The sequence below is a fragment of the Bos javanicus genome, chromosome 10 (genome assembly GCF_032452875.1).
Source record: "Bos javanicus breed banteng chromosome 10, ARS-OSU_banteng_1.0, whole genome shotgun sequence".
Taxonomy (NCBI): Eukaryota; Metazoa; Chordata; class Mammalia; order Artiodactyla; family Bovidae; genus Bos; species Bos javanicus.
Window position 1 is genome coordinate 21,445,612 of NC_083877.1, and position 26,664 is coordinate 21,472,275.

A 26,664-nucleotide genomic window follows, 5' to 3' on the forward strand; every position below is an offset into this window, starting at 1 on the left:
CTAGCCTCCTTCAAGGGCTGCTATGAGTATTAAACAAGATAATATATTGTATGTGCCTCAAATTATCCCACTAGATGGTAAGTTCCTTGAGGACAGGAACTTTGTCTTACTCAACTTTGAAACACCAGAGCCTGACCCATGATAGCTGTTCAAAAAGTTGTATTTGTTCATTCTTTTGGCAAATCTTTCCTGTGCCAGATTTACAGACCAGTACTATCCTGGATATTAGGATTTCAAGGAGCTTGAAATCCACCTAACACTGGGAATATTAATGAGGAAGAAGACAGCAGTGGTTGGAGCATCGAAAGGCTGCCTCTTGAAGGAAGTGGGACTCAGAAAGGCAGGAAGACCTCAGGCAAAGACCCAGGAGACAGGTACATTGTTTTCAATTCAAAGGCCATAAAGCAGGGGGCTTCCCTGGTGGCTCAGTGGGAAAGAACCCACCTGCCAATGCAGGAGATGCGGGTTCATTCCCAGGGTCAGGAAGATCCCCTGGAGAAGGCAATGGCAACCCATTCCAGTATTTTTGCCTGGGAAATCCCATGAACAGAGGAGCCTAGTGGGCTACAGTCTATGGGGTCGCAAAAGAGTCAGACACAACTGAGTGACTAAACAACAAGGAGAGCAGAGGCCTGGAGGGAGGAAAGGGTGAGGCGGTCCTAGAGGAGGAATTCTTAGGAAAAGCAAGTCTTGAGGCCAGCCTCTTCCACGTAAGGGAGGCCCATTACCCAATTCCTGCAGTTCCTATCTCCTTCCCCTCTGCCAGTCCACATCCCAGGCCCAGAGTGCTGGGACTGAGCCATGCTTCTGAGTTCTCAGCCACTGGAGAACTCATGGGAATCCTTCTCATTTAATCTTCACAATACCCTGAAATAGGTAATAGTAGTTTTATCCTATTTAGCTACCAAGGGAATGGAAAAGAAAGAAATGGAAGGAAGTGCTGTGAAAGGCAGAGCCAGGACTTAAACCCAAGCTTTCTGACTGTTCTACTACCATAGTTCCCGCACAGCTAGATGTTCTGCATCATACATTCTGCCCAACAGTGTCTGTGCCATCTGAACTGACTCCAATGTTGACTTTTTTTTTGGCCATACCGTGTAGCATGCAGAGTCTTCATTCCCTGACTGGGTATATCAAACCTGCACCCCCCTGCAATGGAAGCGCAGTCTTAGCCACTGGACTGCCAGGAAAGTCCCAATGTTGACTTTTTAGCTCTGAGTGGTCAATAACACAAGAGAGCATACTCATCACTGCCTCCAGAGATTCTGCGAGAACCAACAGAATGGTAGATAAATACACTTTGGAAGATCCCATGTAAAGCCAAGGAGTTACTTATATGATCTCCAAAGCACACTGTGAGAAACAGTGTCAAAGAGGCATTTCAAAGAACACATTCTTTGCATACCGCTAAAAAAAGGTCCAAGTAAGGAAAATAAAAATATTCAGGAAGCTAGCGCAGCTCCTGTAGCAGAGTAGGTAAGAGACAGCCAGCCTCTCTGACTTCAAGCAGAGAGGTAAAGGCAAAAAAAATGGTAGCATTTGGGAAGCATCAAGGAACCACAGGGAAAGATACAGTCCCTCCTCCCCAAGCAATTCATGGTCTATGTGGAAAGGAGCAACGTGTGTAGCTGCAACTGGCACCTTGTCAGTTGCTCTAAAATTCACCAACCACGTGATCTCCTTGGATCCTTATCAATACCCCACGAAACGTTATTTTCATGCTTTTTCAGATGGGGAGACTGAGGTTTGGACCTCAGTCACTTTTGCAGTGACTGGTAATGAGTAGCCAGATCTTGAGAAATGAGAGCCTGCAATCTTCTTACTGCATAGTTTACTTCTTACTGCATAGTAAATAATTCTAAACACCATGAAAGAAAGTATTACTCTGTAATATTAAATTGAGAAGGTACCCCCAGGAGCCTGGAGATCATTTTCAGACAAACAAGGAAACAACTACTTTCCCTGAAGAGGTTGTACTGATGAAATATGAACTGCTTTAGAAATGCTTTCTAAGTAGCTGGATTCACAACTAAAAGCCACAATGGATTATTGAGGGAGAGATTAAAAAGATATACAGGTTTACATTTCTAACCTTAAAAAGTTACATAAAGTGGTATGAAAGCCACTTCCATTCAGTCAACCTAGCCTGGCTACCTTGCAACTGATTTTTACTGATTATCCACTACTTTCTGGTGCTGCCTCAGGTCTGGGGAGCATGGTCCTGGCCTGCAAGAGCTCAGAACACTGGGGGATAATTACTGTCCTATACAGAACATGCAGAGAAATGGAAGAAGTGCTGTAGCACCTCAAGGAGGATTGGATGTATCCTATTGGAGGAAGTCAAGGAAAGCTTCTCAGATATTTGGATTGGACCCTACAGGTAAAGTCTTGAGCTTGCCAAGGACAGAAAGAAAGAAGAAACAGTGCAAAGACTAGAGATATGACAGAACATGGTGTACATGGAGAACACAGAATGGGGAACATGGTATCCACAGAGAACCATGGAATGAAGGGCATCTGTGAAAACCCACAGCTAACACCGTACACCGAAATCAGATTGATTATATTCTTTGCAGCCAAAGATGGAGAAGCTCTATACAGTCAACAAATACAAGACCAGGAATTGACTGTGGCTCAGATCATGAACTCCTTATTGCCAAATTCAGACTGAAATAGAAGAAAGTAGGGAAAACCACTAGACCATACAGGTATGACCTAAATCAAATCCCTTATGATTATACAGTGGAAGTGAGAAATAGATTTAAGGGACTAGATCTGATAAACAGAGTGCCTGATGAACTATGCACTGAAGTTCGTGACATTGTACAGGAGACAGGGATCAAGACCATCCCCACGGAAAAGAAATGCAAAAAAGCAAAATGGCTGTCTGGGGAGGCCTTACAAATAGCTGTGAAAAGAAGAGAAGCGAAAAGCAAAGGAGAAAAGGAAAGATATAAGCATCTGAATGCAGAGTTCCAAAGAATAGCAAGAAGAGATAAGAAAGCCTTCCTCAGCGATCAATGCAAAGAAATAGAGGAAAACAACAGAATGGGAAAGACTAGACATCTCTTCAAGAAAACCAGAGATACCAAGGGAACATTTCATGCAAAGATGGGCTCGATAAAGGACAGAAATGGTAGGGTCCTAACAGAAGCAGAAGATATGGCAAGTAGAGGTGGCAAGAATACACAGAAGAACCGTACAAAAAAGATCTTCATGACCCAGATAATCACAATGGTGTGATCACTCATCTAGAGCCAGATATCCTGGAACGTGAAGTCAAGTGGGCCTTAGAAAGCATCACTACAAAGCTAGTGGAGGTGATGGAATTCCAGTTGAGCTCTTTCAAATCCTGAAAGATGATGCTGTGAAAGTGCTGCACTCAATATGCCAGCAAATTTGGAAAACTCAGCAGTGGCCACAGGACTGGAAAAGGTCAGTTTTCATTCCAATCCCAAAGAAAGGCAATGCCAAAGAATGCTCAAACTACCGCACAACTGCACTCATCTCACATGCTAGTAAAGTAATGCTCAAAATTCTCCAAGCCAGGCTTCAGCAATACGTGAACCGTGAACTTCCAGATATTCAAGCTGGTTTTCAACAAGGCAGAGGAACCAGAGACCAAATTGCCAACATCCGCTGGATCATCGAAACAGCAAGAGAGTTCTAGAAAAATATCTATTTCTGCTTTATTGACTATGACAAAGCCTTTGACTGTGTGAATCACAATAAACTGTGGAAAATCCTGAAAGAGATGTGAATACCAGACCACCTGACCTGCCTCTTGAGAAATCTGTATGCAGGTCAGGAAGCAAGTTAGAACTGGACATGGAACAACAGACTGGTTCCAAACAGGAAAAGGAGTACATCAAGGCTGTATATTGTCACCCTGCTTATTTAACTTCTATGCAGAGTACATCATGAGAAACGCTGGGCTGGAAGAAGCACAAGCTGGAATCAAGATTGCTAGGAGACATATCAATAACCTCAGATATGCAGATGACACCACCCTTATGGCAGAAAGTGAAGAGAAATTAAAAAGCCTCTTGATGAAGGTGAAAGAGGAGAGTGAAAAAGTTGGCTTAAAGCTCAACATTCAGAAAATGAAGATCATGGCATCTGGTCCCATCACTTCATGGGAAATAGATGGGGAAACAGTGGAAACAGTGTCAGACTTAATTATCTTGGGCTCCAAAATCACTGCAGATGGTGACTGCAGCCATGAAATTAAAAGACGCTTACTCCTTGGAAGAAAAGTTATGACCAACCTAGATAGCATACTGAAAAGCAGAGACATTACTTTGCCAACAAAGGTCCGTCTAGTCAAGGCTATGGTTTTTCCTGTGGTCATGTATGGATGTGAGAGTTGGACTGTGAAGAAAGCTGAGCGCCGAAGAATTGATGCTTTTGAACTGTGGCATTGGAGAAGACTCTTGAGAGTCCCTTGGACTGCAAGGAGATCCAACCAGTCCATTCTGAAGATCAGCCCTGGGATTTCTTTGGAAGGAATGATGCTAAAGCTGAATCTCCAGTACTTTGGCCACCTCCTGCGAAGAGTTGACTCATTGGAAAAGACTGATGCTGGGAGGGTTTGGGGGCAGGAGGAGAAGGGGACGACAGAGGATGAGATGGCTGGATGGCATCACTGACTCAATGGTCTTGAGTCTGAGTGAACTCCGGGAGTTGGTGACAGACAGGGAGGCCTGGCGTGCTGCGATTCATGGGGTCGCAAAGAGTCGGACATGACTTGAGTGACTGAACTGAACACTGTACTCATCAGTGAGAGTCTGAAAGCTTTTCCCCCGAGATCAGGAACAAGACAAGGATGTCTGCTCTCACCACTTCTATTCAACGTTGTCCTGGAGGTTCTAGCTGGAGAAATGAGGCAAGAAAATGAAATACAGGCATACCTGGAAGATACTGTGGGCTCAGTTCCAGACCACTGCAATAAAGCAAGTTACACAAACTGTTTGGCTTCCCAGTGCATATAAAAGTTATGTTTACACTGTATTGTAGTCTATGAAGCGTGCAATAGCATTCTATCTATAAAAGACAATATACATACCTTAATTAAAAAATACTTCATTGCTACAAAATGCTAACCATCACCTGAAGCTTTGCTGAGTTGTAATGTTTCCATTGGTGGAGGGAGTGAAATATTGTGAGAACTGCCAGAATTGCCAAAATGTTACACAGAGACATGAATTAAGCAAATGCTGTCTGAAACTGGTGCCAACAGTCTCATTTAAGGCAGCGTTGCCACAAACCTTCATTAAAAAAAAAAGTAATTATCTTCAAAGTGCAATAAAGCAAAACCCAGTAAAATGAGATATGCCTGTAAAAAGCACCAAAGGAAAAGATGATGTAAAACTATATTTGCAGGTGACATGATCTTGTATATAGAGAATCCTAAAGAATCCACACCAAAAAAGAAAACAACCAACACCTTTAAGAACTAAATAAACAAGTTCAGCAAGGTTACTAAACTTGAGATTGAACTTGAAGGACACAAGATCAATATATAAAATGAACTGGGGTATTCTGGGTTTTTTTTTTTTTTTTTTGGCCACACCATGCAGTTTATAGGATCTTAGGTCCCCAACCAGGACTGAACCTGGGCCCCCAGCAGGGAAAGCTCAAAGTTCTAACCACTGGACCACCAAGGAATTCCCAAGATCAGTTCGATCTTTATTTTTTTAACTGTATTTTTATAATAACTGCAATGAACTGTCTGAAAATGAAATTAAGAAAAGAATTCCATTTAAAATAGCTAAACCCCAAATACTCAGGAATAAATTTAATAAAAGAAGTGCAAGACTTGTACACTGTGATAGATTGGAAGACTTCATATTGTTGAGATGCAACCTTCTACAAATTGATCTATAGATTCTACAGAAATGTATTTCTCTGCATGGTCTGTATAGGACAGTAATTATTCCCCAGTGTTCTGAGCTCTTGCAGGCCAGGACCATGCTCCCCAGACCTGAGGCAGCACCAGACAGTAGTGGATACTCAGGAACAGTCAGCTGCAATCCCTGTTAAACTCTTAGCTATCATTTTTGCAGAAACTGACCAGCTGATTCTAAAATCCACGTGGAAATGTAAATAACCCAGAACTGCTAAAACCACCTTGAAAAAGAGCAAAATTGGAGAATTCATACTTTTCACTTTCAAAACTTATTACAAGGGGCTTCGCTGGTGGCTCAGTGGTAAAAATATACCCGGCAAGGTAGGATACACGGTGTAGATCCCACAAGCTGTGGAGCCCCCTGAGCCACAGCTACTGAGCCTGTGCTCTAGAGGCCGAAAACCCCAACTACTCAGCCCATGTGCCACGAGAGAAGCCACTCACTGAAATGAGAAGCCCATGCACTGCAACGAAGCGTGGCCTCCATCCACTGCAACTAGAGAAAAGCCCTCGCAGCAACAAAGACTCAGTACAGCCAAAAGTTAAAAAAAAAAAAAAAACTCCAGTAACGAAAACACTGTGCTACTGGCACAGACATATAGATATGTGGGACAAAACGGAGCTCCAGAAATAAGCCTGCACACTTACAGTCAACCGATTCTCAACAAGAGTATTAACACCATTCAACGGGGAAAGAATAGCCTTTAAAAAAAATTATCTTTATTTTTTTTGGCTGCACTGGGTCTTCGTTACTGCACTCAGGCGTTCTCTAGTTGTGACGACTGGGGGTACTCTCTGGTAGCGGTGCCGGGGCAGAGCAAGGGCTCTAGGTGTGTGGACTCAGCAGTTGTGGTGCAGGGGCTTAGATGCCTCATGGCTATGGGATCTTCCCAGACCAGGGATCAAATCAGTGTCCCCCTGCATTGGCAGGCGGATTCTTAACCACTAGACCACCACTGAAGTCCAGAATAGCCTTTTAAACAAATGGTGCTGGAATAAATCCATCATTTGCATGCAAAAGAATGAAGTTGGCCCTCTACTCATACCACACACAAAATTAATTCAAATGGATCAAAGGCTTTATATGAGAGCCAGAACTATAAAACCCTTAGGAAAAAAACATAAGCATAAATCTTAGGGACTTTTGTGCTTCAAAGGACACTATCAAGAAAGTGAAAAAGACCATCCACAAAATAGGAGAAAATGTATTTGTAAATCATTTATCTGATAAAGGTCTAGTATTCAGACTATATCAAGAACTCTTACAATTCAACAATAAAGACAAATAACCCAATTAAAAGGTAGGCAAAGATTCTTACTAGACATTTCTTCACAGAAGATATACAAAAGGTCAGTAAGTACATGAAAAGATATACCCAAGAGAAATGAAAACATATGGTCACACAAAAACTTATACACAGATGTTTGGAGCACACATTCTTAATGGTCAAAAAGATATGGAATATCCCAAATATCCACCAACTGATGAACGGATAAACAAAATGTGGTGTATCTATATAGTTGATCCTTGAACTTGGGGGTTTAGGAATGTCGACCCTCCATGTGGTTCAAAATTTGCAAAATTCTTACAGCCTACCCTCCATATCATAGGTAGCTCTGCATCCATGGGTTCAACCAACCATTGACCATGTACTACTCTAGTACGTATTTACTGAAAACACCCACATTTAAGTGAGCCCATGCAGTTCATGATCAACTGTATAATGAAATATTCAGCCATAAAGAGGAACGAAGTATTGGTAAACACTACATGGATGAATCTTGAAAACATTATGCTAAATAAAAGCAGCCAGGTGGAAATGGCCATGTATTATATGAGCCCATTTATATGAAATATCCAGAAAAGTCATATCTGTAGATAAAGTGTATTAGTGGTTGCTTGAGACTCAGAGGAGGGAAAAATTGGGAATGCTTGCTAATAGGTATAGGGTTTCTGTTTGCTGTGATGAAAATGCCCTAATTAGGTAATGCACCATTAGGTAATGGTGATGATTACTCTATATGTATGTACATATATATGTATAAATTATATGTTTACTATAAATACATGTACTAAATATTGCTGAAATTTAAGTACACTTCAAAGGCAAATTTTATGGTGTAAGAATTATATCTCAAAAAAAACACAAATAAATCCATAGAGCCTTCTGGTGGGATGAAAGTCAAAAGTCAGAAATATTGCAAGCTTTCTTCAGCAAATAACACAATTTCCTTTACTTTAAAAAAATTTTTTTTTTTTTACATCTTTTTAAGAATTTTTATTTATTTGGTTATGTCAGGTCCTAGTTGCAGCACTCAGGATCTTTAGTTTTAGCATGAGGGATCCAGTTTCCTGACCAGGTATCAAATCCAGGGCCCCTGCACTGGGAATGTGGAGTCTTAGACACTTAGACCACCAGGCAAGTCCCTCAAGTTCCTTTAGTGTCCTTTAGTATCTCCTTTTACTGTGACAAATTTGAGCACCTAGAACAGTGCCCAGTACTTGGTTAAATAGTCAAATGTCTGTTGAGTCAATGATTACCATAGGCATAAAGGAGGAGAAAAAGGCATTACCTGGGTCAACATTTTAAAACTAGATAATTTGAGAAAGGTTACTCATCTAACCATATAAAACCGAGGAAAGCTATGGCATTATGGGAAAAAACCCAGCCACTGCTTTTTTTCTATTGCTGGTGACAAGTCAGGCAAATTCTGAGAAAGCACTGGGCTGTCCTCATTCATTTTGTATCACACATTGCCTCTGATTCAGACTCATTCCAGAGAAATCTTAAGACTGGCTTCCCTTCTCTCCTCAAGGACACTTTCTGCCTATAGAATCCAAATGAGATTGGACTTATTCTTGCCCCTTGGTTAAGAGAGTTTACTAGGAATGACTGACAGAAAACCAATGTTTTTCAAGGAAAGCAACTTGCTTCCCAAGCTACTTCCTCTAAAATCACTGAAGATGATACATGAATAATGAAGAGACTAGGTAGAATAGGAAATTTAATTCTTGTAAGGATAGGATTAGCAGGTCCAGGATAAAGGGACCATCCAAGGTGAATTAACACTTTCTGACCACCTAAGTGGCAGGTGCTGTGAGGCCATACAAAGGCACAATCCATGCCCTTGAATTTTTAGTCCAGTGGGGTAACAGGGACGGAATCATTTAAATTATGAAACCATTAAATTCAAAGAGAGGAGCAATTTGCCCTGAGTGCAGACGTGATTCTTTCTGCCCAGGAAATCAAGTTAGTTTCCTGGCTGTGGTATTTGGCTTATACACCTTGGCTTCTATCTTAGGATTTGAACAGATATGATACGCATAGCAGGCTAAACAGCATGAGCAATACATGAAAATAAAGTAAAAACTCAACAAGAGTGCACAGTGTATCAGATGTGCAGCAGGATGTGGCAGGAAAAATCAATCAAGATCAAATTGGGAGAAACCTTAGTTCCACACCTCACAGCATATGGGCCTTTCCGGAAACATGAATTGGAGCCACCAATCTGTCGTACCACTACAATGAAGGTAAGTGAAAGTGAAGTTGCTCAGTAGTGTCCCACTCTTTGCGACTCCATGGACTGTAGCCCTCCAGGCTCCTCCATCCAGGGAATTTTCTAGGCAAGAGTACTGGAGTGGGTTGCCATTTCCTTCTCCAGGGGATCTTCCCGTGGAGAAGATCCCCTGGAGAAGGATCTTTACCTTACAATGAAGGCAAGAGTTGTTCAAACAGTTAAAGCAGAAGACATATAGGATGTTGAGAACTTGACTGAACACAGAGAACTATAAAAACTAGGGTTCAAAAGGGCTTCCCTGGTGGCTCAGAGGGTGAAGCGTCTGCCTGCAATGCAGGAGACCTGGGTTCGATCCCTGGGTCGGGAAGATCCCCTGGAGAAGGAAACGGCAACCCACTCCAGTATTCTTGCCTGGAGAATGCCATGGACAGAGGAGCCTGGTGGGCTACTGTCCACTGGGTCGCAGAGAGTAGGACACAACTGAACAACTTCACTAAGGTTCAAAAAAGCAACTCACCCTCCCAAGATCAAACAAGTTTACAGAACTTATATATCAACTTACTGCCCCCTGGTGGATAGACAATACCTCCCCAGCATTAGGAACATCAAGCATTAGGATGTTGCACATTTTCCTAAGTTACTTATCCAGTCTCTTGCTAATCAGCCTCTGAAATTTCCATACTCAGCTTAGAAGACACTGTTCTACTTCAATATAGAGAAGACTCCCAAATATCTAACAAAGGACCTAACAGCAGGTAGTACAAATGATCAAATGCTCAATTACTGGATGGTCAATACTGACCTGAAATTTCAAGCCATTTCAGAGGCAGACGAAGGCTCCATGAATATGGAAAGCTGTTTCTTTAACCTAAGATTATAAAAAAGAGCATCTACATCAATCATGAACAAAACATCCTAGGAACAGAAGGGAATGGTTCAATAAAACAGAGGTTTAAATATTTAGAAACCCTGTAAGTAATGCAGCCTACAAAGGGTTGGGGCGTGTGATGCAGTACCCAAGGACTTTTACTTGGAATATAAAATGGAGAAATCAGGTTATTAATATTACCAAGCAGCTAAACTAAAGGATAGTCAATGACTAGTTGTCCTAATGGAACCACCCAAAATAAGTTAGCTGAACATATTAAGTGGCCACAATTTGCTAGAGAAGACAATGTAAGCGTTGCAGTTATCATTAAACATTAGTTTTCATTTTTTGAGGGTACCTTGGGGTGGAGAAACCAAGAAAGGCTACCCAGACCCCAATGTAAGAATCTAATGCTGGTATGGGTAATTCATTTGTACATAAATGTTACTAGCCATTCTTTTATATTCCCAGGCTCAGTTAATTCACCTCTCAAATGCCAAACAAGACTGCACGATTTTCAGAAAACTCAAACTAAACACATAATGTTCCTGCTAGTTGTAATTTTAACTCCTGCTCCTTAATTTAGGTCGCAATTTCCCCTCCACACCACCAGCATTTGCAGAAATGAGAATTAACAGCCATCTGGGATTTAAGAAAGGACAGGTAGATAAATAATCCATACACCCAAAAGGCCAAACATTTTTTATTTTCAAAAACAACTTTATTCATGACACATATTAAAAAAAAAACTCCCACCCCCTGGAAATGAGCTAAAAAAATAAACAAAATCCACCTCCCACCTCCCTGTTCCCACTTCCTCCCATTCCCTCCAAATAAAAGGGAAAAAAAAAGGCAAAGAAAAACAAAACAAAAAAAAACTGAAAAACAAAAAACACCCCAAAACCCCCCAAAACAAGGTAGTGCATTCCCCAAGGGGAAGGGGAATTTACACTGGAGCCGCTGGGAGCGGAACGGAGATCTTCCGGCTACAGAAACCTGCAAAGAAAGACACTCAAAACAGAAAAAGAAACACAAAAGGAAACAAAATAGATCACCAGGCAATCTGGAGGGGCAGGGAGCCAGAAAAGAGGGGCAGGGTGGGTGGTAGACCTGGCAGGACAGGAGCAGGCAGGAGGGGACTGTGAAAGTGAGGAAGATGGAGGGAAGGTAACAAGCAGAACAGTTTGGTGTCCTTCCAGAGCCCTGGGTAAAAAAACCCCTCCTACCACCCATGCCCACCTACCCTTGAGCAGCCCCCAAGGGGGCAAAGGGAAACAGGGAAACAGGGGAGCAGCTTGCGCGATTGAGACGTGTCCATGGCGAATCCCCAGAGTGAATGAGCAGCCCCCTGCCCCACTCCCTGGGCCTTCCCCTACTCCCCAAAGCAGGTCCCTCCTCAGCAGTTAGTTATGGGATTATCCCCCCTTCCACAGTATATCTTTTTTTTTAAAAAATATTTTTTTTTTCCATCAAGGTCATCTTCTGTTTTTCTTTTTTTTTTTTTTTAATTCTTTTTTTTTTTCCTTCTTTCCTCTTTTTTTCCTCTCTCTCCTCCTAATACACACTTTTTTTTAGTAAGGGGAATACCATGATGTCGCTCTAGCCCGGCCCCTGGAAGAAAGAAGGAGAGTTAGGTGTTAACATGATCACTAAAGAGTTCAGCACAAGCCCCTCCCCCGTGGGCCCTCGCCCCAGTTTCTGTGAAGGGAAGAGGGGAAAGAAGTTGCCAAGTCCTAAAACTGATCCCCACAATCCCAGAAACAGTGACACACCTGGCAAGTGGGAGGGGAAATTAACTGTTATTACTTCGCCAAACAGTGGCAATAAAAAAATAATCTGAGACACAGGGGCAAGAAAAAGGACTCCTTGTTTATCCAGTTTTCAGTTCTCCATAGCTCTTAAATGCAAGGCTCTCACCAACAGATCTTCCCTAATTCCTCCAGGGAGCAGAGAGGCAAATCTTTCGAAAAGCCAAGATCTATCCACCTAATCCCTCTATTTAAATGTACAAAGATGGAAGTGCAGTAACAACATGGATGCCACACCAGGCCCAGCATGCGGGTTAACCTTGCAAAAGCCTGGCTAGTTATTAAGAGTGTAACTATCCTGATCCTCCCACACCGCGTTCCAGGAGGATCAACTAGCCTCTGGCTTTCTTCAACCCTTCCCTATCTCTGGGAAAGGAAGCAAAGGTCCAAGCAGCACTTTCACTGCTCTGAGGCCCTGTTCTTCCCGGGCCTCCTGTGTAAACATTTTCACTGTCATCAACTTTCATGGAAAAAAAAAAAAAAAAAGGCTGGGAGAAGCAGCATCTCTCAGAACAGAGTGGAGAGATCCAGCCCTTATCACCAATTCCGGCTCCAGAAAAAAGATGAGACTGGCCGCCTGGCCTGCAACTACCTTCCTCACCCTGCACAGGCAGGAGACCAAGTCCCTGGAACCAAGGGGGAGGGTAAAGGAGGGAGGTTCCTCAGGTGAGGAGAAAAGGAAGGGTTCATGGGAGGCGGGGGAGAGGAGCAGCCCATCTATCCTGACCTGTAGACGCGACCCCGGGGCCTGCTGTTAAAACCACTGTAGAATCGAGAGCGGGAACTGTTGTAGTTGGTGGTTCGGGCACGGTATCGGGCTCGTGGGAAGCCTCGGTCTGTTGTGCTGATGCCTGGTCTGTTGGTTCGTTTAGGGATCACCTGAGAGTGACAAGCGCGACAGAAAGCCTTAGAGTAAACCCGGGGCGTTTACTGACAACCAGAACGATGGGATGGGGCTTACCTTGATCTGTCTTCCTCTAAATAAGGATTCATCTAAGGCCAGGGAAGTCCTCACTGACTCTTTGTCTGAGAACTCTATATACGCAAACCTGAAAAGAGTAACTGTCACTTTATCTGAGGTCAAAAACAGTAGCTCATAGATAAAATCCAGTTTGCAGGCATGCTTTGAGCACAATGTGTTCACATTTTTAACTACTTGTCCAAAACAATTCTTAATGGAATTCTTTAATCAAAATTTGCACCTACTCCTGGAAAATTATAAAATAGGATACAAAGGGCCCTGGATGTCCAGAGGGCGGAACAAGGTAAAGCCAAGCAGAAGCCGCCCCTCCATTCTAGTTCATGACCCCCACCCACACCCAGCCCTCATCTTTGTTACCTCTTGGGCCTCTGAAAGCAATTTTTAGTATAATCCCTGATACATAACATTAACGCTGTATCTTAAAAAGATGAAGACTACTTACTTTAACATACAGTTAACTTACTGCTCAATATAAAGCATGATTTACCTACTTTTTAACTGTGATTAAAATGACCTCAATTTCCCCACACTTACCCTTTCGGATGGCCACTAAATTTGTCACAGAGTATAGTTACGCGGTTGACTGAACCACAGCCATGAAAGTGTGCTTCTAGCTCTTCTGCTGTTGCACCATAGTCCACCTGTTGGGGGTACATTTCACAGGCAATAGGCAAACTCCCATCTCAACAGATACCCTGCCAAGCCTTTGGGCTGAGCCATCTTTCCGACCCCATGGACTGTAGCACAACAGACTCCTCTGTCCCTGAAAATCTCCAGCCAAGAATCCTGGAGTGGGTTGACATTTCCTTCTCAAGGGGATTTTCCCAACCCAGGGATAGAACCCACATCTTTTGAGGCAGCAGGACTCTTTATCACTAGTGCCACCTGGGAAGCCCCCATATACACCAAAGCACATCAAATCTAGTTCTCTAAGGGACTCTTCTTCTTCCAACCCCACAGCCTCTGCTAATCACCATTAACCTTCACCTCATTCTAACCTTCCCTCCACTCCTTAAATCCACCACCTATCCTGGAAAGTTTCCATCAAGACTCCTATTAAATAATCTCCCAAACTAAGAGCTCCCCCAACCCCAATCAAGGCCCTCATACATACATTGCCAACATAGATGGAACGGGCATCAGCCTCCATCTTCTCCTCAATGGACATGATCACTGGGCCAGCTTTGAAGAAAAAATAATCAGAAAATAACCCTTGTTTTCTACTTGGGCAATATATGCACCACTACCACCACCATTAGCAAAGGTAAAGATTTTGGTCTGTTCAGTTCCCTGCTGTACCCGTTACCTAGCAAAGTCTAGCACATAGTAGGTGCTTATTAAATATTTGACAAGTTATGGAACAGATGAATACATTCTTAAATTCAAAGAAAACAGTACATGAATCCCCTCCTGCTCCCAAATCAAGTCCCTATTGTACCCTTGGTTGAAATGATTTGAAAAATGAACAAAATTAGGTGGGCTGAGACTGGACATTTCGAGATTAGAGGAGAAGCCCCCTGCAGCTGGGCATTTTCTCTTAGAACTCCTAACTAAAGGGTCTCCGACTGAACGAAGAACTATTAGACTTGAAGGTCAAACACCAGCTGGCAACCTCCACAAAGAGTAGAGGAAGACTAAGAACAAAGAGCAACACATTTGTAACAAGGACAAAGGGAAGCACAAGACTACCATCACGAAAACATAGGCCTTGTCTCACAAAGGTCAGAGAAACGCACAATGGACTATAACCACGGCAACTGCCCAGTAATTGCTCAGACAAGCAGCTCCAAGGTTCCGAGTATCTAATTCCATATAAACCGTACTCTCATAACCCTTCCCATCCGAGGACCTGGGCTCCGCGTGCAACCGCCAGTTACTCACCATTGCCCGGAGGTGGACTCATATTCATCTGCTTCTCTACCTCGTTCTGTAGCTCCTTTAGCTTCTCAGCTTCTTCCTCCATCTCCCTAACTCGAGCTTTGATCGCTTCCAGCTCCTACAATGAGTGGGGAGGGTATGGAGAAGAGCTTAAGAGGAACCAACGCAGGGGCTCTGCCCTGCTCTCGATCCGCGCGCGGCCCCAGCCATGCTCGGCCATTTCCTTCGCCCCACGCGAGGGTCGTGAAGAAAAGAAAAGAAAGCTACCTTTTTTAGTACAACACTAGGCACCCATGACGCCGAAGTCAACCCGGCTGGGCCCCTTCTGGCGGTCGAGGCTGCGTCCCCGGCCCGGCCCCAGCCACGTTATTCCCCGCCCACCCCCACCCCCCTCCCGCCTCCCGCCTCCCGCTCGCCCGAGCTCTGTGCCTCCCGTGACCCGGCCGGTCGCCGGCCTCCTCGCTCGCCCTCTTTCCCTCACCGGGTCCTCAATGGCGCCGTCCCCCGGGTCACCCTCGACCAGTCCCGACTCCTCCTCCTCCTCCTGATTGCCGGGGGCTCCCGAGCCAGGCCCAGGGCCCGGAGCTCCCGGGGGGGCGCGGGGCCGGGGCGGCTCCTCTTCGGGCTCGGGCTCCGGCTCGGGCTCCAGCAGCAGCTCCTCAGGCTCCAGTTCCTCAGACTCCAAGCCGTTCCCGTAGTCCCCTGCGCCCCCCGGGGCCCCCTCCCCGGCCTCCCCACCGGCCCCGGGCACAAGATGGCGCCGCCGCCCCGGCCCGGAGCCCCGACCGCCCGCAGCCCCCGCTGCTGCTGCCGCCGCCGCCGCCGCCGCCATCGCCGCTCAGACTGGGGCCCGCCGCCCAGCGATTGGAGAGCTGCGCCGGCTTCGCCGAGGATTCATTAGTCAAGCAGCCTGCCCGTCACCATGAGCTAGGGCTCCATTGGGGGATATTACTTGGCAATCAAATAAGACCCCACCTCTAAGGCGGGGAATTGCGCCAAATTCTCAAATCCCGGTAGGGGAAGTCGGTCTGTCAATCAACACACGTCCCACCTCCTCTCAAGTCCTTAGGTAACAATAACGCCAAGCTGTGACGACGTTACTGCTTCTCCCCCGCCTAAGGGCGGATCTGCGAAGTATAACGCTCGGTGATTGGCCGCTGGCAAGGCGACGGCAAAGAAACAGTCTTCCGATCGCCTCGCCGAAGTGGCCCAGTCTCAGATGCCAATTGGCTCGCGAGATTCGAAGAGCTGACACCCATTTCGCGACAGGTGAACCTTGCCCCCGAACGGACTGCTGGGCTCCCATCGAGGGAAACCCGAGGTCACATGACTAGTCTTTAGGAGGTCGCCATCTTGATGCTGCTGGTTGCCAGCTAGTGAGCTCTTGGAAGGTAGAGGCCGGAAACTGCGGCGATTTCTGGAAACCGGTCTTTTATCAGGAATGCACCAGTAGATGGGCTGTTGCAGCAGAGGGTTCTGAACGGCGCTGTCCAGAACGGAGTTTACCTTTCCTACCTAGGTTATTGGCACCACTATCTATCCACCATCCGTCAGGTCTCCCCAAACCAGAAAGCAGGGAGTAATCCTCACTCCAGTACCAGTCATGAGTCCTCTATGTGCTGTCTTTGTGCACAGGCATACTTTCCAAGCATTCTGTTCATGCCCCAGTTTCAGCCTGTTCTTCTCTTATTTACAGCCCCTTAATGGATCAGCTTCCAATGGGTCATGACCCCGGTTCACACCAGATAAAATCTCAAAACTCCTTAGCTAGATCTTAGAGAACTCCAGACCAGGCTACTTCGTGAATGTTATTTCCACGCTTCTCATTCCAGTGGGTGTATCTGTACCCAGGTCTGTGCCTCTGCATATGCAGTCCCTCTTCAACCAGAGCAAGCCTCATCATCACCTCCCCTGCGAAGCCTTTCACTACCCTCCCTCCTCTGCCATCACAAGCGGGCCTACCTCCTCTGAACAGTTAATCATTTTGTGCAGCCTTTCCTAGCTAGTGCTTGTGAGAGCTTGGAGATGAAAGGCTGGTCTCTAATTATATTTGCATCTCCACCTTAGGGCAATATGCCTAGCACATAGTAAGTGTCCAGATAAATGTTTGTTGACCAGAAGATACATTGACGGGAGCTGGGTGTCACCTTTCATCTACCACGCTTTCCGAGATTTCAGACCCTGGTTCAGACCCCAGAGGAATCCCACCACACCATTGCACTCTGAGATACCAATGAAATCTAGCCCTGCAAGACAGGGTTGCCATAGTTTAGTGGTGCTCCTCTACATTTATTAAAAAGGAAGGAATGGCGGTGCTAAGTTGGCAAGAGGGATAGTTATAGCCAGACCAAGCTACAGTTTGAAAGCCAGATTCACCTGAGCCTAACCAAATAGTTACTGAAACAACCTGGAAGGATATGCATAGCTTGGTAGGGGGTTTTGGATAAGAGGAGATTCCTGTTAGCAAACCAAAAAGTCAGAGCTTCACAGTATACCCCACTCTTCCCCTCACCCTCAATTTTTTTTCCCCCCACACAGATCCTTACCTCAGGAACAGGAGAACTTGGAGCAGTCACAGTTGCTTAAAATTTCACCGAAAAATACTTCATGAACCATCTCAGCTTCACTGGTCTGGGAGAACTAAGTTTAGCACCAAAGACAAGCTCTAAAAAACTGAGTTGGCTGGAAGAAAAATCTTTTCTACTGATTTTAACTAAGTCAAGACTTGGATGTTCATTGGTACCTAGTTTAAGAAAGCCAATTAAGGGAAATGGGATTTTTAAAATAATGCCTTTAAATCCAATTTTGTTAAGCACTTGATTTTGTAACAGGCACCATCCTAGACTCCTTATTATGTTATCTCATTGGATTCTCAAAACAACATTATGAAGTAAGGAATCACAAAACCATAATCTTTTTTAGGGATGAGAAAAGAATGAAGTAATTTGTCCAAGTCACAGAACTAATCAGAAGTGAGCAGGGAATTCAAAACCAGATTTAAAAGCTCAGATCAAAATTGCTATAAGGTCTGTTTTAATATACAAAGAGAACATTACGTACGATGCTGAAGTTGGAAAAAGACTTAAATTCCAACAATAAACAAATGTTTAGGCAACCTATAATTACATCATAAGATTATGCACTGGTTTTTTAAAAAAAGGTTTACACTGTGATAACTTGCAAAAATTTTTGTTAGGCCAGAAAGCAGAATGTAAAATTGTATATAAAATGTGATTAAAGCTATGTATACCTGGTTTAAAAAAAAAAACATAACAACTTGGGCATTGAGGGGAAAAATGAATAAGAACCAAGACAATCTTTCTATGGCAATATGCAACATATTTTTAAAATACTGAAATTTTTAACCCAGTAATTGTGTTTCTTCTAATCTGTTCTAAAGAAATAATCTAAAACCTAGATAAAAATTTGAGAATAATGATGTTCATCAAAGTGAAAAAAAATATAAACTTGATTGTCCAAGTGGGCATTTTTCAGGAAAATTATTATACAAGCATATATTGTAATTTTATAAAGTCATTATGTCTTCAAAACGTGTAATGACAAGGAAAATGCTCGCAATATAATGGTAAGCAGAACGGCAGTATACAAAATTATGTATACAGTATGATCACAAAATATAAGCAGAGACAACAGAAAAGAAATATACCAAAATGTTAACAGTGATCCTCTCTGGATAGTAGGATTATGATTGATCTTCTTTATAATTTCCCATGTTCTATGATTTTTCCATAATTATCAAGTAGTATTTTTATTTAAAATTTAAAAAACACTCCAACTTCCCAACTTACTCAATAAACATTTACTTTTACAAACACATTTTTAAAAGATATTTGAATGGTGATTTGTAAGATACTTTCCTATTAGGCTGTAAACGGTAGAAGACAGGGGCACCTTCTTAATTATCTTTGCATTGCCACTGGCTACCACTGTGCTCAATAGGTGCTAACTGAATGGATGATCTTCTGTAATAATCTTTTTAATATATATTTAATTGGAGGATAATTGCTTTACATGTAATAATCTTATATCCTGCATTTGTTGATGCATAGAGAACATCAAAGAGATGTTTTCCTCTGTGAATGAATTTTTAAAAAATTGGTATGTAATGATACAAGGTTCACCCATTATAAATATACTTTTCCTTCAGTGGAAGTGAAAGTGTTAGTGGCTCAATCCTGTCCTACTCTTTGCGGCCCCATGGTCTGTCCATGGAATTCTCTAGGCAAGAATATTGGAGTGGGTTGCCATTCCCTTCTCCAGGGGATCTGCCTGACCCAGGGATCGAACCAGGGTCTCCTGGTTTGATTGCAGGAGATTCTTTACCTCCTGAGCTACTAGAGAAGCCCCCTTTCCTTCAGTAATAACCTGTAAACAGAAGGCCATGGAGTTTCAGAACTATAACTCAGTGATGTTGTGCCCTAGGAGGAAAAATGCGTTAAGGAAAGTGAATGGTCAGTCTAGTTGAGAAAAGGAGAATTAAATCCGTAAAAATGGATGAGGGCATGTCCAGTTCTGTCCAGAAGGGAAAAGTTTTCTCACTAAACATATAAATACTTAGGTTCCTAATGTAGTTTCATCCCTATTTTTAACTCCTGCTTTGAAAATTCTACCTTGACTGCTGCAATAATTCCCTCTAATCTATAAGTACATTGTTTAATATGGTAGCCACCAGTCACACATGGTTACTCTGAGCACTTAAAATGTGAAATGGTCTGAATTGAGATGTACTGCAACTGTCAGATATACACTGAATTTCAAAGACTCAGGATGAAAAAGTGACTAAAATGACTTAATAACTGTTCAACATTAATTACAGATTAAAATTATAGTAGTCTTTATATACTGGGTGTAAAAAATACTATTAAAATTAGTTTTACCTGTTTCTTTTAGCTTTTTTTAATGAGGCTACTAAAAAATGTAAAATACCTATGTGGCTTGCATTCTGTTTCTATTGGACAGTGTTGACACAGAACCTTGGAGCCTTGATCATTTACTTACCTCTGTTTTGAGTCCATTCCAATTATTTTCTAATGCAGAGTCTGCCCTGGCCTACCTTAACTCCCTAGGTCCAACCTTGAGGGGAAGTGGGGTTGCCATTAGTGAGAAGGAGCCTCTGTTGGGCTGCTTAATCTCCATTCTGCTAGGTTAACTTTTGGAAAACTTTGTGCCCTGAAAACCTTGTTTTAATATGCTGTACCTTATGAAATGTGTTCCTTATCAAAATTTCCAAAAATACTGATAGCAAAAAAAATAAAATTACCCATAAAATCCACCATCCAGAGATAATCACTAATATTTTGGCATATGCCCTTCCTCAAACTTTCAATACACAAATAGATATAGAGGTATATATATGTATGTGTGTGTATACATATTTTTTTAGCAAAATGGGATCATACTGTATATATTGTTTTCTACTCTATTTTCTTTTTTACCTAATAAGATACAGAAATATTCTTCCATGTCAATAAAAATATTTTTCCAATTTCATTTTTCATGACTTTATTCAGAAGTTACCTTAGAAATTAGGACTTTGCTGATCACTCTATTTATCATTGAAACCTATACATACACCTTCCCAATCCTACCCTAATGAATTATTTTTTCTCCATAGCATTTGCCCCTAACATGAAATGTTATGTTAGTTAATGCTGTGAAATTTATTTATTTATGTAGGTAGATAGTTATTTAGCTTTATATGTTTCCATTACTAGAATACAAGTAACATGAAGGCAGAAATTTGTGCCAGTTTGTTCACTTCTCTAGCTCGGTGCCTAAAACTGTCCTCGGCACACACAGGATGCTTGAGTGTTTGCTGAATGAATGGATTAATAAAAAACTATATCATATTCCATTATATTATCTGTTTTGGTTGATTTTTTAAATATTGTTATTTTATTTACATCTCACCTGTAACCACATTTAAGACAGCTTTTAAAGTTTTCAAAGGATCTGCTCTCAACTAAAAACAGAATATCTATAATCCATCCATTTGTTAGAAAGTATAACTAGATGTTGCCCAATTTTCATCAGAAGTGGCATTTGGAGAAATAACATTCACAGAGAACTGTGTGAAGAATAAACCATCCATCTGTCCATCTAGATAGTCTAAAATGGAGCCCTATTTTAAACTATGGCATCAGAGCATATTTGGGCTAAACTGTGGTGATTCTGATAGAACAAGCTCAGGACCTACTGAATCCCCCTCTGGTGTTTCTGCAGGCAACGGGAGTTTAAAACTCAGCATCGTACTGCTATTAGGCATTCTAGATGGTGATGTCCACTAATGGCACTCAGTGTCTTCTCAGAAGAGCCACAAAACTTTTTGCTACCTTGAGGAACTGAAAAGTTTTATAAATTCTAAAAGGGATGTGAATCTCATTGTTCACCCATTTACCTTAGCTGCCAAGAAGCTCAGAGTTGAATTCATAGCCTACCTTTAGTATTTGGCAATACTGCTTATAGAATGCTTTTCTGTGTTAATTTTCCTTTTGCTGTCATTTTATTATAATATTTCAATTTTCCCTTTACCCTTACTTCAAAAAACTGTATTTTCCTATTGTTTTGTCTTTTGTATTATAGTAAAATATTACAAATGCTTTTTGGAATTAGGCAAATTATAAACCAATCAAACCACAGTAGGAATAAATACACTAGCTAATATAGCCTGGTGATAGGAACTGTTAAGACCATCTAATTCCCTTTTCCCAAAAGCCATGCTCACTAAGCCACTCTCTGATTTTAATGGCTTGTCCTGTACATTTTTCTATATAGAGAGAATAGAAATGCAACAGTGCATTCCTCTAAGCAGTGTATTTCTCACTGCAATTTAACACATAAACCAAATACCATGTTATTGCATTGGATTATAGAAAGACTAGAAACTCCCACTTGTAATTTCAAATTAAGATAGTATTCTTGTTAGATATGACTTTGATATGGTCCTAGACTAGAAGTACAGAGGGATAGGCTAAACAATTCTATAGATCCCATCCAGTTTAGCAGTTCACATTAAAACGGCTGAAACCAAATATCTAAGGGGACCAGGAAAGTAAACAAGGGCTCCATTTTTGCCAGACTTAAGTCTGAAGAGGTAGCAGGATATTGAGAAATGTTCATCATCACACACTTCTGATCAGGGGCTAAACCACAACTGGGGACTTGATTCCATCATAAAGATTTTTGATAGGTTTTCTTTGTTTCGTTTTGGGTTTTGTTGTGGCTATCCCAAAGCACCATATACACACGCCCTCTCAAGGCTTGGGTTGGCACAGATGCAGTTCTTGGCTTTGGCATTTGGCCGAGATGGGGTGGAGGAACAACTCTGATTTTCTTTTGGCCCTGCTTTCAGGATCTGAGTTTCCTGTCCTGGGATCAAATTCAGGCACTTAGGCAGTGAAAGTATGGAGTACTAACCACTGGACTGCCAGGGAATTTCTTCCTTTTTTTTTTTTTTAATTTTTTATCTCAATATTTTCCCAAATCCCTATTAATCTAATTCTTGGCCTTAACAAGGTCATGATGAAATGATTAGATCAAGAAATGTCCTGACCGCAGGCTATATAGTATAGAAGTCACAAACCCTGCTCAGTCCTTCTCATTAAACTTCTGGGCTTTATTTATTTTTTTAATACGACCATTACATATTACACAAAAATAAAAGTCAAATGAACTTGGTATTTATAAATTATTAAATAAAAATACAGGAATATATATTTATATTTATAGAGCTTTTCTTCTCTTCTAAACTAACCAAATCTGTTCTCCCGCCGCTTTATGATTTTAAAAAAGTAAAATAGTGTATGCCCCAGGATAAGTGGGGAGTGGGGTTAATAAGTGCAGGACCTAGCTGCCCTACTTCTGCTCCTTCCTTGGCCTAAGCAAAGTCCATATTTGTCCCTTTGGGCTCTGGAGAGCAAGAAACACCCTCTCCACCTAGTTAATCTCTGAAAAATGGCAATAAGATTTATTTCCCTTATTTTTTAAAAAATGAAATGGATTTAAAAATTGGGAGCCATACTCAGCCATCTTGGCCAAGAGCTAATCCCAAGGAACTATATGGCTCTAAAAGAGAGTCTCTAGTTTTCCCTGACAGAAGAGTCTCTGGGGTTTCCATTCCCTCTCAGGCTAAGAAGGGCAGGACATGTCAAAACTGCCCTCTGTGGTCCCATCCAAGCTATACCTCTGGAAATCCAGCCCACGCCCTTTTCCCTTTCAGAAAACAGCCTCTCCTTCCACCCAGGTGTGAAGGCCTCCGAGCAGGGCTTTTTGGTAACTGACCATGGTCCCTGCCTCCCCTGTTTGCTACAGGCTCCAGGAAAACTACGAGGGCGAGACGTTCTGTGGTAGGGGGCGGGGGAAGTCTGCCCCAAACCTGGGGGAGCACAGGCTCCAATTTGGATGGTCTAGTCAGTGGTTTTCCAACTTTCTTCTTTTTTCAGCAGCAAACCCCTTAATGCAAATAAAATCTTACCCTGAACCCCGATATGTAAGACAGCTACAGGGGAGCTGTTCTGTTTGAGGGCAAGTCGCCTAGCCTGCTCAGCAACCCAGCTTCGTCTCCCCCAAGGACTCCTGAGGCAACCCCTAGGAAACTTCAGGGTCCTGCCAAGCAGGTGGAAAACCAATGGCCTAGTTTGACCTGAGCAAGTCAGAGACCCCCCAACACACACCCCAAAACTGCCTGCCACAGACCAGCTCTGAGTGCCTGGTACCAGCATACTCACAACAGACCAAGTGGCCCATGCAGTCCACCACCTCCCCTATAAATATCATTAAAAAGTGCAGCCCTCCTCAAAAGCAAAAGTCTGAGCTAAACACCTGAGGCCAATTTTGGTCCCACGTTTTCGTGAGTACAACTGTGTCGCCACATTCTAGGACCACTGAAAATCTCCAAGAGTCAACCATGGTCTAGCTAAGCAGGTCAGTGCTCAGGATCAAGGGCAGGGTTCTAGAGCACTGTGTCAGAAGAAGTCAGCATTGGAAAGCAGCAATTTTAGCACCTTGGAAAGTGCAGCAGTGAGATCTGGCTCAGGACATGCATCTGGAGTGAACTCAACCATGTCTTTCTCAAAAGAAAAAGCCGTCATCTGAATCTGTTCTAGATGACTGTGCGCTCTGAAGTTAACGTCCTCAGACTCTGAGGTACAGACAAGTAACACCCATGCAAACAGTGTGGCTTCCAAGAAGATAGCAATGCTTCTAGGTCATGGCAGGTACTCTGGAACCCAGACACCTGGCCTTTAATGAAGCAGCACCACTGCCCACCACATGGACCAGGCCAGCCACAGAGTTTACACGTCACCCTCACACGCATGGTGTTCAGAGCTGGAATGTTCCTCTCAAGGCATCCACAGTCGTTCCGAGACACAGTGCAGGACCAGACTGTATTCCAGGTCTGCATTTACATCCACACACTCAAAGGGAAAATTAGTTAAAAGCCCCAATTTAGAGTTTAAGTTTGGATACAGAAGGTCCCAGAGATATAGGGAACCCTTTAGGCACCAAGGCGCCCCAGTGGGAGAGGAGGGCAGGGGCAGCTCCAGCTCCCAAAGCCCCCACCCACCGCAGGCTCCACAGCCCTGCCTTTCTGTCAGAGCCCAGGAGGCAGCAGCAAGTGTGTTGATGCACAAGGAAGGGGGATGATGAAGGAACAAGGTCAGCTATAGAACTGCTCTTCTCTCCAAAGCCCTGCTGACAACTTTCTGCAAAAAAGCGGCCAGAGCCCTCAGCCTGGATACAGTGTTTCTCCCTCAGCCTTGAGGCAGCAAAACAAGGGGGAGAGGGAGGGGAAGGTTGGGAGGAGGGACAGAGAGCTACCCTTGTTCTCACCACTGCAAGAGGGAGTGAATGTTTTCTCTTCAAGGAATCTCACCGCCACCAGATTAGACAAGCAGCCCAGCATGCACCCTCATGTCTCAGCAGCCCTCAGTCACAGCACTTCTTCCTAGCCCCTGAGAACCCCGAGCTCCCGTTCCAAAGGGATGTGCCTTCTGTATTTACCCCAAATCCCACTTATTGAATGGAGATGCCAACCCCCTCTGCAAGTCCACCTCCCTCAAGGCAGCAAATCAAGCTCCAGGCAGAGTTTCCTGTGCCTATACCTACAGGCATGATCCTTCCCACCTCCCCCAAGCCCTGGAATGACTCCATCTCCTGACTTTCCAAATACATTCCACAATGTCTCCAGCTCACTCTTTCAACGGCCTGCCTGGCACACTCAGCTCCCTCACACGCCACCTTTCCCCTTCCAATTCCCGTTCCATGCCCATTCTTTTCCCCACTTCTTCCAAGGGCATTCCTCCACTCTGCTCCTGCTCTCCTGCCCCCCAGCCACACCTCACCCCACCTGGCCCTGGACTTTCTCACTTGCTAGCAAAAAAGGCCCCTACAGTTACCAGGGCCCCCAGTGCCACAGCCCCCGTCAGCACTGTCCTCACTGAAGCCCAGTTCCCCTCCCGCAGACGCCGCGCCTCCTCCAGGGCCCCGTCCCCGTATAGAGCTGTGAACTCCGCCTGTGGGAGAGAAGGGAAGCAGGAGAGAAAGAAGGAGAAAGGGAGATCAGGAGGGGGAAAAGTGGAGAAAAGACGAGAGGAAGAGCTCCAGTTCCGTCCACTGCAAGCACCACCCCACCCCCAGCCCCTTGGATCCCCCATGAGCACCTGGCTCATTTGCCCTTCTCTACCTCAGGTGAATCCCATCTGAAATTTCCCTGGCCAAAAATTCTGCTCAGAACTGGCATCCTTTGTCAAGGCTTGTCTGGCCCACCCATCCCTGATCCCCGACCCTGCCCATGCCATGTACTCAGACGTAAAAAATTTGTGATGGTTGGATGCCATTTCTGTGCAGGCACTACCTGGCTACTGTGTGTTCTGTCCTCTGCTTTGGATCATGAGCCCACCAAATGATGAATGCATGGCAGCCCTGGAGTGCAGGGTTCAGAGATGCCCATAGTGAGGGCACCTGATTCCACCCAAACAGGCAGACTTGGCCCCCATGCCTCATTCCCAGCACAGCTGCCCCCCAGCTCCAGCCAGAGCCCCCCGTCTTCCCCCTGGAAACCAACTTTTCAGAGGGATGTGCAGAGCAGCAATCAGGAAGGTTCTTACCCAGCCCCCACTGCTGTGGATCCAGTCAGCCAGCCTCGTCTCCAGGTAGGCCACCATCCACTCCTGCACTTGTCCCACAAGTGGCTCCATCTCCTTGTTGACACTCTCAGCACACAACGCGGCTCCAAAGACAAAGAAGGCCACAAGGCGGCCCCAGTTGGGGCCCCCTTGGAAGAGTTCATCAGAGACCTGGGTGAAGCGTTGCTGGGCCGAGCCCGGGGTCACATGCAGCTGAGCTGCCAGATCGGAGAAGGTGCGCCGGAAGCGGGTCTCGAACTCATCTCCAGCTGCCCGCATGGCTTGGTGTAGCGGGTCAGCTGCTGGGCCCTCCCCGGGGCCAGCTCCACAAACATACCCCTTCTGCCTCAGCTTATAGCCCACAAAGTCTGCCACTAGAGCCCGTGTGTCTGGGGCCGAGGCTGGGGTCGCCATCCGGGCGGCTGTTGGAGTCAAACATAAAAGACTGGCATGAATATAGGGTCAGAGGCCTAGAAGGAGGTATTTCAGGTTTGGCCAGCCCATGAGACAGGCAGGGAGGTGAGGGGAAATCTCAGAGACCTCTGGGCCGGGAG

The 26,664-nt window shown here is 44.0% G+C and overlaps 2 protein-coding genes and 1 long non-coding RNA gene across 5 annotated transcripts; 1 reads left to right on the forward strand and 2 right to left on the reverse strand.

Moving 5' to 3' along the window:
- Nucleotides 1-11,775: 11,775 nt before the first annotated feature.
- PABPN1 (poly(A) binding protein nuclear 1) lies at nucleotides 11,776-15,890 on the reverse strand. Of its 2 annotated transcripts, none has more exons than XM_061430422.1 (7): nucleotides 15,445-15,890; nucleotides 14,967-15,081; nucleotides 14,200-14,267; nucleotides 13,620-13,726; nucleotides 13,065-13,152; nucleotides 12,831-12,982; nucleotides 11,776-11,906 (listed from the first exon to the last, which is right to left on the reverse strand). In XM_061430422.1, exons 1-7 carry the CDS (start codon nucleotides 15,793-15,795, stop codon nucleotides 11,867-11,869), a joined length of 921 nt encoding a protein of 306 aa, XP_061286406.1. In that variant the 5' UTR covers nucleotides 15,796-15,890; the 3' UTR covers nucleotides 11,776-11,866. The 2 variants fall into 2 exon arrangements, with proteins under 2 accessions (XP_061286406.1, XP_061286407.1); XM_061430423.1 differs by lacking the exon at nucleotides 15,445-15,890 and adding an exon at nucleotides 15,231-15,336.
- A 255-nt stretch (nucleotides 15,891-16,145) lies between these two features.
- On the forward strand, nucleotides 16,146-18,259 carry LOC133255820 (uncharacterized). Its single transcript, XR_009739052.1, has 2 exons — nucleotides 16,146-16,232; nucleotides 17,502-18,259. It is a non-coding gene; the product is annotated as an uncharacterized LOC133255820 (long non-coding RNA).
- Nucleotides 17,499-26,524, reverse strand: BCL2L2 (BCL2 like 2). 2 transcript variants are annotated; one of them, XM_061430428.1, is made up of 2 exons: nucleotides 26,093-26,524; nucleotides 17,499-17,603 (listed from the first exon to the last, which is right to left on the reverse strand). In XM_061430428.1, exons 1-2 carry the CDS (start codon nucleotides 26,522-26,524, stop codon nucleotides 17,511-17,513), a joined length of 525 nt encoding a protein of 174 aa, XP_061286412.1. In that variant the 3' UTR covers nucleotides 17,499-17,510. The 2 variants fall into 2 exon arrangements, with proteins under 2 accessions (XP_061286412.1, XP_061286411.1); XM_061430427.1 differs by lacking the exon at nucleotides 17,499-17,603 and adding an exon at nucleotides 22,579-25,498.
- Nucleotides 26,525-26,664: the final 140 nt, after the last annotated feature.